Source organism: Elephas maximus, chromosome 19 (assembly GCF_024166365.1).
Source record: "Elephas maximus indicus isolate mEleMax1 chromosome 19, mEleMax1 primary haplotype, whole genome shotgun sequence".
In the NCBI taxonomy this organism is placed as follows: Eukaryota; Metazoa; Chordata; class Mammalia; order Proboscidea; family Elephantidae; genus Elephas; species Elephas maximus.
The window spans coordinates 65,191,417-65,204,218 of record NC_064837.1 but is presented as its reverse complement, the minus strand read 5'-3'; the positions used below and the strand labels follow the sequence as shown (position 1 = coordinate 65,204,218).

The following is a 12,802-nucleotide window of genomic DNA, read 5'->3' as shown; positions in this document are numbered from 1 at the left end:
CACTGAGTCTGTTTTCTCTGCTGTAAAATGGGATGATGCCACCAGGGTTCCGAACTGGTTCAGTCATAGCTGAAGAAGCTAAGCCGGAACAGACTTGAATTTTTACAATTTGGGTGATACAGAATGATAATCAGAACAGGAAAAATTATGACCAAGATCCCTGGAATGGGAGACTCCGAAGAGGTGTAGTGAGCCCCCTCAGGTGCCTGATGCATGAGATTGGATCCCTGGCAGGACCATGGAGAGCGACACACATTCAAAGCAGTGCCGTTGGCGAGCATCTTTGAGTGGGGCACTGCTGTTTTCCGACTCTGCTCAAAATCCTATGGGCAAGAGGTCTGGTTGCTATAAAGTGTGAAAACTGCCTTTGTTTTCTAAGAGGGAGATTAGGTTTCTAGCAGGGTTTCAAGGTAATTTTTCCTGTTCCGGTTCTCCCAAATTTTAAAAATTTAGGTCTGTTCCAGTTTTGTTTGCTCAACCATGTCTGAACTGGGAAGAACCAGTTTGAAGCCCTGGACACCCATACCTCCCGGGGTTGTTGGGAGGACTGAATGAGAAACGTGGACGTAACAGGTGACGTGTGGTCCAAATGCCAGACAAGCCGTGGTGGGCAGGAAGATTCACAACGTGGCATGTGGCACTGCCACGAGGTGCATGACTCCCTCTTCTGCCCCTCACAATGAAGGATCTTTCCCCCTTGCCTGGCACTATTTTAGGAAGCAACAGTGTGGTTTTACGAAGGGGACGGCACGTCATGTTAAGTGTTATGAACCAACGAAGACAAGTGTGGCTGTGCTAAGGCTGAGCCTGGATGAAATGAGATAGCAGAGAAAGAGAAGACAGGCCTCTTGGTGATGGCTGGAAGGACCCTTCCAATGTGAACTTGACCCTCAATCTCTCACTGACCCTCTCCTCTAGAAGACAGTCTGGCAGACGACCAAACTCCTGCCACTGCCCCCCATGATACACACCTTACTCTTTAACGGGATCTGGAAGGGAGTCTGGGAGGAAGTCCTCCTCCTGTGGAGGGTGGCTGGCCACGTGCCGGTGCTTGAAGGCGGCAGCCTCTCTGTGTCACCTGGGCCCTGGAGGCGGCTTCACAGCTCCTGCATTCAAGGCAGGACAAGCGGGGTGACCTTGTCCTGTCCCAAGGCAGCCAACGAGGGCCCCCTGCTCAACACGGCCAGTTTGCAGACGGGGCTCCAGCCAGGATAAGCTCCGCTCCGCCATCTGCGCTCCCAGCTCCACGTGGCCAGTACCTGCTGGGCTGCCTGTGACCCAGCAGCATCTGTCCACCTGGAGCAGTGGAGGCCATCTCTCTTTCGAACCGGCCAGGGCTTTCAGCACCGGGGTGGTCCCCCCCACCTCAGGGCTTCCCTCTGACACTCAAGGAGGTCAGAAAGGGTCCAAGGCCCAGGCAAGGGGCAAGAAGGATGGGCTGGGGACCACTGCAGGAGTGAGAAAGAGAAGAGGAGCACCTGGCAGTGTCCATGACGCCAGGAACCAGTGGTACACGGCCTTCCAGACACACAGGATGGTCTGATTTCTACCCAATCCCGCCACTTCACCAGCGGACCCTGGCTCCTCCTCCCTGCAGAGGAAAGAACGAAATGCTCATTTCTGATTTCGTTTCCTACCAAAGTTAGAGATGCTCTGCAGAGAGCATTCCCAGCCTGGAGGCAAAGTTAGCATTTGAAAGAGCCAGGGCATCGAACACTTTCCCGTTTCATTCTTCAAAGGAGCAGAAGGGACAGGTGGAGGGCCCAAGATGCCACAGCCTGCTGAAAACAGATCCCAATGACAACTCCTAGGGCCCTAATGATAATTCCCAGGGCCCAAATTACAGCTGGCTCCAGCTGCAGACGCCCGAGTGACTCACGGGACCCCAGCCTCCTAGCCCCCAGCTCTTGTGGCTGGAAAGGAAGGAGAGGGAGAATCTGACTCACGTTAGCTGCCATGGGAAGCACAGGATGTGGACGGAGGTCATGGGCAGGGTGGAGGAGGAATTCTCCATTGGTTAAGGTCAAGGGCTTTGGGAGGCAACTGGTGGCTACTGGTGGAGCAAGCCACCTTCTCGTAAATAATCATGATGCTGCTCACAAGCCGGCCCCTGGAGACAGTTAATATCCCAAGTATTCTCATCCTGGGTGTGCATCTCAGAAGCAGTCCCAGGAAAAAAGAGAAGGGAGCATTTGCAGGGGACTCACTGAAAATTAAACCACAGGATAAAGCTGTATCTCCATCCTCCAGAACACATTGTCTCAGAACTGCAATGAAGGAGTGCTTATTACCAGGTCCTCTGAAAGATGCAGGTGGGATAGGTGTGTCATTTACCTGAGGCAAAGAAATGATTTGTGCACCTAAAGGTGCTCTAAATTCCTCCCCCGCTCCCCATCACCCCAGTGATTTTTGGAACATTCTGGGTGAAGTCTGGCTGGCAGCAAAATCAGAAGCAGCTTGCAGGGATGGGCGCAGTGGGCGTCTCCAGAAAGGACGGACAACCCTCGAAATGCGAATGATGGCGTAGGCGGGCAAGGCAAAAAGACGACCCTCCTCCCTACCAGAAGATGTCACTTGCTGGAACTAGGACTGGCTGCCCCTGACCGTTATCATACAAACAGGGCTAAGCCCTGCAGGTCAGACTTGAGGGTGAAGGGAGATGCTGCCACCACCTGCCATTGAGAACTCAGGACAGAGGAGAGACTGAGACTTTTGCCAAGTTCTCCCTCCTGTGGCTTGGCCACTTCCAACTCCCTGAGAGAGGAGGAGGCCTGCAGAGAGACCGGGAGCACCCCGTTCTGAGGGTCAGGAGGTATTGCTCCAGAGGAACCTTAGACTTTGGGGCCAAAACCAAACCAGCTGCCACTGAGCCAACTCTGACTCGTGGTGACTCCATGAGTGTCAGAGTAGAACTGCGCTCCAGAGGGTTTTCAATGGCTGTGATCTTTCAGAAGTAGATTGCCAGGCTTTTCTTCCGAGGTGCCTGTGGGTGGACTTGAACCGCCAACTTTTCAGTAGGCAGCTGAAGGCTTAACCGTTGGTGCCACCCAGCAACAACCAGGACCTTGGGAGCCACACACAAAATTGTAAAAAACTTCTGATGCAAATGCAACGCATGAGTCCATCTGCTCTGAATTTCCCCAAAAAAGACAGGAGAGGACAACTGAAGCAAACACTTTCTGAGGAAACCAAAGCCCCCCGGCAGGGTCTGGGACGGGGGGAGTGACAGTGCCAACCACTCAGAGCGAGCAGGCTCCAGCTGGGTGGCTGTGTTTCTGCACACCACCCTCCGCCTCCTATTCCTGTAGCTTTCGCAGGCGTGGATGACAATTAGCTCTCTGAGTTATAAGTGCAATATCTGGGAGATGAAGGCAGTAATTAATGCCCGTCTGTCTTCCGGAAGGGTTCCTTCTGTGTTTGGTCAAAGAGTTATTGAGACTCGGGAAGGGAGGCTTCCATCATGTGGAAGGTTTATAGGAATAACTGAAGGAACAATAAGGCAATAATGCTGCTGCTAAATAACTGACCAGGCAAATGGCAGCAGCCAATATTCCCCGTGCTCAGTATCTAGTTTGCTGGGGGAGGGGGAGCATGACCGGTAGATCCGATGCAGAGCCCGGCACCCTCCTCCAGGGGAGGCCCACCTGAGGGCTCTGCTGCTGTCCCTTTGCCCCAGACATGCTCCAGTGTCCTCCTCCTCCTTTTGCACATCTACCCGGTTAGAGAGCCAGACGGGTCCTTACCCCTACTAATATCCCATTGTCCACCCCACGTGACAGTAGAGCTGCCCCACAGGGTCTCCTGGGTTGTAATCACTATGGAAGCAGGCTGCCACATCTTTTTCCCATGGAGTGGCTGGTGAGTTTGAATCGCTGACCTTTTGGTTAGCAGCCGAGCACTTAACCACTGTGCCACCAGGGCTCCTCTATACCTACTACCTGTGCTAACTTGACCCGTCATGCTCTGTGCAATGCTGAGAGGCGAACAGGCTTTCACTATGTTAGCTCCGGGCCCAGCTCTCCTGGCTGCCCTGCTCGGTGACTCTGCCCACCCTCATGGCTGGAGAAGTAGGGCGGGCGCCAGGCAATTAACTCGCTACCAAATTCCCACTGGACATGCCATGGGGGAACCTGAGAGTCAATCCTATTAAAAACCAAGATCCAGGATCCCTGGGTGGCACAAACAGTTAAGCTGTCGACTCCTAGCTGAAACACTGGCGGTTCGAACCCACCCACAGATGCCTTGGAAAATGGGCCTGGAGATCTGCTTCCGAAAGGTCCCAGCCTTGAAAACCCTATGGAGCAGTTCTACTCTGCACACACGGGGTCGCTGTGAGTCGGAACTGACTTGACAGGAGTCAACAATGACGGCTTATGCCAACTACTTGCGTAAGTTATCTCATTTAATCCTCAAAACTTCCCACTAGAAACCAAATTCCCAGTCTTAGCTGAACGTGCAAGAGGAAAAGCAGAACATCCGATGGCTCTGGGAACGCAGAGGAAACGAGCCTCTCTCGAGACCTAGACCCCAGGCTTCCTCAGCATGTCCCAGGGCAGGCTGGGAAGGCAAAAATGCTGCTCAGCGGCCCTTGGGGTTAACACATGCAGACCCAGAGAACACGGCTGGCAGGACCCGGTGGGATCTCTGCCAGCAGAGGCACAATTAAGTCTAGAGGCCAGCTCCTCTCGAGGCTTGGATCTCTCCCGGCCCCCACCTCCCCCTCCAAATCAGCTAAGTGCCCATGTGTCAAACTGTGTGTCACCTAGCACACCTAAATCTGTGTCAGGGCTGAAGTGGACCAAGAGGAGGCAGAGAATATTAATAGATACTGCAAAAGTTAAAGGGAAATGTTTCTGAGTCCCGTCTGCAAAGCAGGCAGAGATAAATAACTGCCCTGGGTTTTGTATCTTATTACCCAAGACCCGGCCAGCGTATTATTCAGCTCTGACTTTCCCCACCCACGGCATAAGGCAATCAAGAACAAGCTTAGAGATTCATCTTCTTCCTTGTTTGCCAGGAGGAGGGAAGACAGGGAGATGGCTGGGCTGCTCCTTTCCTGTCTGGAGGGCTTGTGTATCATCACGGTCAACTGTAGATAGATTGGTCCTATCTGCCCAGCCAGAAAACCCATCATCTACCCATATGCTCTTGGGCTGGCAAGGGTAAGGTCAAAACACGCGATGTGTCTAGAAGGATAGATCAACACTCTTACTGAGTTTGGCTGAGAATGCCTCTCACACACTAAGTTCACAAGAGTTCGTGGCCCTGGAACTGGCAATGCCCTTACACCAACTCTAAATCATGTATGACTTTGAGCCCTGGTGGCCAGGACACTTTGGGGACTAGAGTTTTTAATGTCTTAGTGATAGGATCCATTTCTGCCCAAGAGCAGGGCGTTGGTAATTAACCAGAGTGACGGGATAGTTAACCAGTGTGTGGAGATGTGGAGACCCTCCTTTCTGGGGAAAGGGTTCTTCCAGAAAGGAATGGAAGTTCCAGCAGCCTTGGCCACCAGGACAGAGGGGCAGCAGGGAAGACACTCACCAAGTAGATGCGGTAGGCGTCAACTCGGCGGATGGGACCCCAGCACAGGTCGGTGTCATTGTACTTGGTGTCAGCTTCCACACCACAGGAGTCATTGCCACTGGCGCTGCTGAGAGAGAGCAATGGCAGACGCCAGGCTCAGCGCAGCCCGCCCGACCCAGTCTGAAGGAGACAGAACCTTGTTGCTGTTGTCGGGCGCTGTTGATTCCGAGTCATAGTGACCCCAAGTGACGGAGGAGAGCTGCCCATAGAGTTTTCTAGGCCATAATCTTTATGGGGTAGGAGCCCTGGTGGCACAGTGGTTAAGCAATGAGCTGGAAAGTCAGTGGTTCAAACCCACCAGCCACCCTATGGCAGAAAGACGTGGCAGTCTGCTTCCGTAAAGATGACGGTCTTGGAGACCTTATGGAGCAGCTCTCTGCCCTACTGCTTTGCTATGAATCAGAATCGACTCAGTGGCAAGAGGTTAACCTTTATAGGAGTGGACTGTCAGTTCTTTCTCCTGCGGAGCCACTGGGTGGGTTTGAATCGCTGACCTTTTGGTTAGCAGCCCAGCGTTTAACAACTGCGCAACCAGGGCTCCTTGATGGAACAGTTGTTGTTAGGTGCCATCTCATAGCGACCTCACGTGACAGAGTAGAAATGACCCACAAGGGTTCCTAGTCTGTAATCTTTACGGAAGCAGATCATCAGGTCTTTCTCCCATGGGGCGCTGGGTGGGTTCGAACAGCCGACCTTTTCGTTAGCAGCTGAGAGCTTAACTGTTGCACCACCAGGGCTCCTGACGGGACATTAGTTATCAGCGATAGCTGAACTGCCACCTCCCCTCACAGCTGCTTCGGCTCCAGTAATAAGACTTTTCACAAATTCTGTTTTCCTGTCTTTTTGGACACGTGCCATCGTCCCCATAGCACTGTTCCCTGACGAGCAGGTGGGAATCCTGGTTAGCTTCCGGCGGGCAGTGTGGGATGTATCCTTGGTCCTTCCCCTCCCTAAGAGCAAGGCCAGGGCAGAGGCACAGCTGGCTGTTGTTTGTGCAGAAAAGGGCCTGGGGCATTGACATTTCTCTGACACTGATGGATTTGTTGGCGCTGTGCTTCTGAACACTGTGCACTGCCTGGCTGAGGAAGCCCCTTGGGCTATGGCCAGTGGGGGGCGGGGGTACACTCACCAGGTCACCTGCATGAGCGAGAAGGGCACGGCGGCAGCGTAGATGGCCAGGTCCCCATACAGGTAAATGATGATGCAGAAATAGAACAGGTTGACACCCACTGGAAGAAACCAAGTTAACCAGTCAGGTGTCAGGGAAGAGGTGTTGACATTCTGTTTTGACAAAATCTCTTCCTCTTCCACAGTTCAGTTCTCAATGCTGCTCACTCTCTACAAAAAGAGTGAAAAGATGACCCAGAAGTTGTTTCTGCTTCTAGCTGGCGACACTGTGACAGTGGCAGGAGACACAGCTGTTTGCGACTTTCGCCTGAGAGAGGGCTGAGAGAGGCTGGGCGAACCGAACAACTTCCAAGTAAGGACAGGTTTAAGGGGAGTGTGAGGTGTGGGCTTCGGTGGGGAGGAACGGGAGGCACCTTGGAGCTCAGGAAGGCTTGGAGGAGGAGGAGGAGGGAGAAGAGGAGGAGGAGGGAGAGGACGGGGAGGAAGAGGAGGGGATCTCTGTGCTGGGAGCCCAAACCCAGGGCATTTCTGGCCCCCAGTGAAGCCGAACAACAGGGCTCTAGACAAAACATCTCTACTAAAGAACTGAGAAGCAAAAAGAAGGTAACAGGAAATGGCCCAGCCCTCTAAGGTTGAAATCAATAGAGTAAAAGCCCTCGGTTTATAAAAGCCCTCACTCTGACACTGATCCAGTCCTCAAGCACCTTGTGGGAAGGAGGTGGCCTGGACTGCAGCAGGAGAAAGGGAAGACAGGAGCCTGGGCTGAGCTGCGTCTGTAAGGTACGATGCTGGCTCTGGGGGCCATGTGGTGCTGGAGCTCCCTCTACAGAGACAAACTCTGTCCCCTCCACTGCAGAAGAAGCCTGAACTAGAAGCGGGAACCAGGGTTCCAGTCCTGATTCCATCAGAGACCTGCTTCACAGGCAGCTGCTGAACGTCCCTTATATTGTACAGTCAGAAGAACCCACCTGTGCTACCTTGCTGGCTCTGGCCAGCAAGCTCAAGGGCAAGTGCTCTGAGAAGAGCAGCAAGGCCTCTCCAGCATCAGGAGCTGTAGCCCCAGACAGTCCATCTCAAACTCCTGCCCAGACTGATGGCTCGAGTTTTTGATGTCACTGTTCTTGAGCTGCTGGCTTCTCTGAGAACAGAAAGAGAAATGAAGTGACAGTTCCCTTCTCATCCTGGTGGCTCACAAGAGCCTCCAGGGTTCCCAGGGGAAAGTCTAGGACATGTTACTCCTGGGCTATTTGAGGTCGGCTCTGCTCTGAGGCATCTGAGGGAGAGAAGACTGGGAAGGCACGATTCTTGAAGGGAGCCAGGAAGGCCTTAGTTCCCGCTTTTCTAACATCTCACTTGGCACGTCTGTCCCTGACCCGTCAGAGAGAGGCTCGAAGTCCAAGTGCAGGGGCCCCTGGGGTCTGCCTGTCAATCATTCCCCAGGCTCCAGGTGCAGCCCACGCTCTGGCTGCCTTTCTGCTCCAATGCCAAAATTCTCTGGGAGGAGGCCTCGCCCCCGTCCCTGTCCCCAACCTTCCCTCAACCTGCCAATGACGCCAGGGTCAGCTCTGTTTATCAATTGCCACAGGCCCTTCCCAATCGATAAATTTCATTACTAGACACAAGATGGGAGGATCAATGAACTTCCTGAGAGGACAAGGGCTGGGCCTGGCATTTCTGATTACCACTTATGGGTCTGGACCCCAGGGAAGCCTAGTAATCCTTTGGTGGAGGTGACAACCTGTGAATTGGGAAGAGAGGAAAGCAGGGGTTTTCAACTGGGGTGATTTCAACTCCCCACTGGGAACATCTGGCAATGTCATGACTGGGGGGTCTACTGCACCTAACCGGCAGAGGCCAGGGATGTCACTAAACCTCCATCAATGTACAGAACAGCCCCAACTACAACGAATGATCCCGCCCCAAATGTGAGAAATCCTGCAGCAGATGAGAAGGTGCTTTCTTACGGTGTGAGGGTTGTTCTCATGTGAATGTGTCTCTTTTCTATTAAAAGGAGTCCCTGAGTGGTACAAACGATCAAGTGCTCGACTACTAGCCAAAAGGTTAGTTGTTCGAGCTCACCCAGAAGTGCCTTGGAAGACATGCCTGGTGATGTGGTTCTGAACAGTCATAGCCTTGAAAACCCTATGGAGCAGTTCTACTCTGCTCACATGGGGTCTCTGTGAGGCAGAATCATCCTGATGGCAACTAACAACAACAAAGAGTCTAGTCCATGAAAGGAAAAAAAGACAAAAGGCAATAGTTCTAGAGCTCTTAAAGAAATAAGGGCTGGTATTAAGACACAAAAATTAGACAAGAGGCTTACAAAGATACATGTTTTCTCCCGTGGCTGTGTAAAAAGCTTGTGTTTGGAAAGGGCCTTTTATGTATCTGCCAGGAGCACACGCTTATGTGCTCTTAGTCTCTGAGATGAAGAGTGTTAGAAACGGAACAAAGGAAAAGCACAGAGAACAAGAGGTGGGCTAGACAGAACCAATTTGGTTTTAATGAACTCTGAAGCCTCTCTGAGATTGGTCTGGCAGGGAGGGATGGAACCGCACCCCCAGGTAACCTTTCACGGACAAGCCTGATCTTCCATGGGTTCCCAGACGGGACATCTGAATCATACTACCAATGAAAAGCTGAATGCTGTTAACAGCCTAAAAGGCAGCCGAGATGATTCCAGTTTCTCTGGTCCCTCCCACTTCCTGGGTGTGAGCTGTGCAGCCACACTCAAGACTACAAAGAATCAGTGGAGACGCCCCCTCTGCAAAGAGGGGCTTCGACAAAGGGGCAGAAAATCTACCAAGATAGCTGCCAGGGGAAGGATTTATTGAGGATGTGTCTGACCCTTTACAAAGGGAAAATGGACGAGTCTGGGCATTAACAAAATAAACTCTGAAATTAGTTCATCTCCAAAAGAACAAAATTTGCCAGAGAGGTGTAAGATGTTGCGCCAGGAACACCCAACCACCCAGGATCTTTTCAAGTGCAGCCAAAGCCCACCTGAGAGCAGGTAGAGCGGGAAGCGAACAACCACAGACTGGTCCCTTGTATTCCCGGGCGGTGACTCTACCTACAGGCTCCTAGCTCCCTCTGCTGGTTACCATCGGGAAGACTCAGGCCAGGCGTGTGCGTAGCAGAGCCTGTCTCCAAGTCAAAAGGTAGCTGCAGTCTCACCCCAGACTGAATCCACCAGGGGAAGAGAGAGAGGAGCCAGAAGCAATCGAGAAAGACTACCAGCCAGTCTACATGGGCTCCACTGGGTGGGACGCTGCTTAGGAGTCTACAGCCTTGGTGTACAAGCAAGAAATCCTCTTTGTTCCCAATACCAGGGACTGGGAGGAACCCAAGAAAATAATGAGGGGCGGTACAGGCCTCTCAGGAAGGCAGCTTCTCAGATGTTCTGGGACTTGGCCAACACTCTGCTCCTTCTCATATGTCCCATCCCTGGTCGCCAAGGGGCTGTGCCCAGGTGGTAAGTGGAACCCTTGTGACAAGTGCTGGGTTTACAGGAAGCACCTGCTCCCCCTGTCCCTCCATCCCTGCGTCCCACCCAACAGAGCAGAACTGGACTGGCCCAGGCTTATACCTTTACTGAAGAACATGGAGGCCATCTGTCCCATCTCCACGCGGTCTGTGATTTCAAAAAGGTTCGAAGTTCCACGTCTCTCTGTGGAGCCAAAGGACAAGGCAGAGGAAGTGATTCTACTTGGGAAAGCTCAGAAGCTATTGCTGAGCTCACAGAATTTTCCAGAATAATGAAATCCCCAAGCATTTCACATGCTCAAGAGAACTTTTCCTAACATTTCCTGCTTGAGACACTTTAAGACGGTGCCTATTTCAAGGGAACCCAGGGATGCTCGTTGTGGGGTGAGAGGGAAAGCAGGGGCTCTTACTGGCAGCTTGGCTTGATCAGGTGGGAGACGGTAAGGCAAGGGCATGTGTGCAGGGAGGGAGTGGGATGGCGGAAGAGGAGAAGTTGGAGATCTGACATTTACTCAGGTTCCCATGTGCACCGGGCATTCAATCATTTCACTAACAGCATGAAATGGGACTTATCGTTCCCTATTTGCAGGTGGGAAACGGGGGCCAGAGGATAAGTAAACTGCCGGATGTCACTAAGCAGTAGTCAGCAGGGTCCAAGCCTGGGCCTTGTTTTTACTCTACCACAGACAGCGCCTTCCTAGGTGTCAACCACCAGGCAACTCCCCAGGGCCTTCTCCACGGAGACAGGGAACCCCGCGGACCCGAGGGGGTGCAGGCCTGCCCGGAACTCTGAGACTTACGCACAGACAGGATGGGCCGTTTCTCTGCCCGCTCGTAGTTGTCCTGGATGAGAATATCACTGTCAGAGGCCGAGGAAGAGTCGTCCTCTTCCTCCTCCTAGGAGGGTGCGGGACAGAGTGGAAGGGACACACAGGGACAAGAAGGAGCTGATGAGTCTACAGAAAAGTCCCAATGAAGAAACCACTTCTTTGTTATCTCCTTCTAGAATGTACTTGATGAGGAAGCTCTCAACTTTCCACGTTGTTGTTAGGTGCCTAGCATCCCCATAAGACAGAGTAGAACTGTTCCACAGTCTTCTTAGCTGTAATCTTTATTGGAGCAGATTGCCAGGCCTTTCTCCTGTAGAGCGGCTAGGTGGGTTTGAATTGCTAAGCTTTTGTTTAGCAGCCTAGTGCTTAACCATTGGGCTACCACGGCTGCTTCAACCTTCCATATGGCCACGTTAGAAGGTGGCAGACACTCAGGAAGAAGCTGCAGCTCAGCTCCCAGCTATGAAGGTTCAGGATGACTGAGCTAGCTCAAGGGGTGAGGGTAGGAGGGACCTACGTTCCTGCATTAGAACAGCAAAGGCTGCATCTGCTCTGCAAAGTGGATGTGGGCATTAAGCTCAGCTCTGGGACTAGACGGTGAAGCAGCACTGTGAACGACCCCCCCATGCAACATGAGGAAAAGACCTGGCTACCGAGAACAGCCTCTCTGGAGGAGTCGCCACCGCGGGAGCAAGGGCACTGCACATACCTCGTGGCTTTCCATCCTCTTCCAGCGGAGCTGAGCGTTGGCGGCAGCCATGGCTTCCATCACAAAGGTGGTGGTCACAAAGCTGAAGGGGAGATGTGTTCATCGCCAAAAGGAGGCAGGAGTTGGGAGGAGGTTCAAAGAAAAAAGAAATGCCATTTTAAGAGCTGACCAGACCAATGAGCCCAAAGAATTCTCTCTTCTGAGAGTTGTTCCCTGAAGAACTTTCCAGATGGGTCTTATCTGGTAAGTCTGTGTGCACAGCTACACCTGTACGTGCTTGCTTCCATGTCCCTGTCTACAGCTAAACTTTATCTCCAGTGCAGCTGGGCGCAAGGGCATGGAATGAGCTGATAGCTGGAGACTACTCAAGGGGGAATGAGCCTGGGGGTAGAATCGATGCCAGGTGACTCAGTACTTCGCCCCCAGGGGGAGCCTTTGTGTGGGGCAGAGACGGGAGAGGTGGAAGGATAGATGCTGCGTAACACTGCCAATGTGGCAGAGGAGGCGGATTCACGAAGGGCCCCTCCCAGAGCTGCTGGGAAGGGCAGCAGGCACTTTCACCTCCCCCAGAGAGGAAGCAGACCTGCGGTCCACTCCCAACTATACACACTAATGGAGGGTGCGGAGAAATGGAGAACTGAAAATGAGTGCTTGGCTTGGAGTCATGGCCCCAGCTTCTTGGCAGTGCTTCCACTTCCCCAATCATGCTTTCTCTGGCTCATCTGAAAACCACCTTACATTCCCATAGCCCAGATCAAAACGGAGAGACACTTGCCGAGAAGTCAAGCAAGAATGAAAAATCACCTGTTCTTTGCCTCTTAAGGAAACCTGAGGAACCTATGAGACTGGCTACTGGGGCAGAAGATCGCTGGAATCCTCGGAGGCTTTGTTGCGCAAGATGCTGGGGAGGCCACCCTCCTGCTAATAAAATGCAAGGCATGACTCTATCCCTGCCAAGAAACAACTTGAGGGGAACATTCATCTCCCTCTGTCTGGGGTGGCCAGCACTCTTGCGCTCGACTCCAGGCTGTGTCCTCCTCAAGTGCCATCAACCACGTTGGAC

At 52.7% G+C, this 12,802-nt stretch overlaps 1 protein-coding gene across 2 annotated transcripts in view; it reads right to left on the bottom strand.

Annotated features, from left to right (window-relative positions):
- TMEM104 (transmembrane protein 104) overlaps positions 1-12,802 on the bottom strand; it is a 70,429-nt gene that overhangs the window by 43,476 nt on the left and 14,151 nt on the right. Inside the window, exons 4-8 of one of the 2 annotated variants that reach the window (XM_049859211.1) lie at positions 11,740-11,821; positions 11,001-11,097; positions 10,304-10,384; positions 6,716-6,815; positions 5,545-5,653 (exon numbers count right to left, since the gene is read on the bottom strand). In XM_049859211.1, the coding sequence (XP_049715168.1) occupies positions 5,545-5,653; positions 6,716-6,815; positions 10,304-10,384; positions 11,001-11,097; positions 11,740-11,821 (469 nt within the window). The remainder of the gene's footprint in view (positions 1-5,544; positions 5,654-6,715; positions 6,816-10,303; positions 10,385-11,000; positions 11,098-11,739; positions 11,822-12,802) is intronic. The other variant, XM_049859212.1, reaches the window with a different exon arrangement.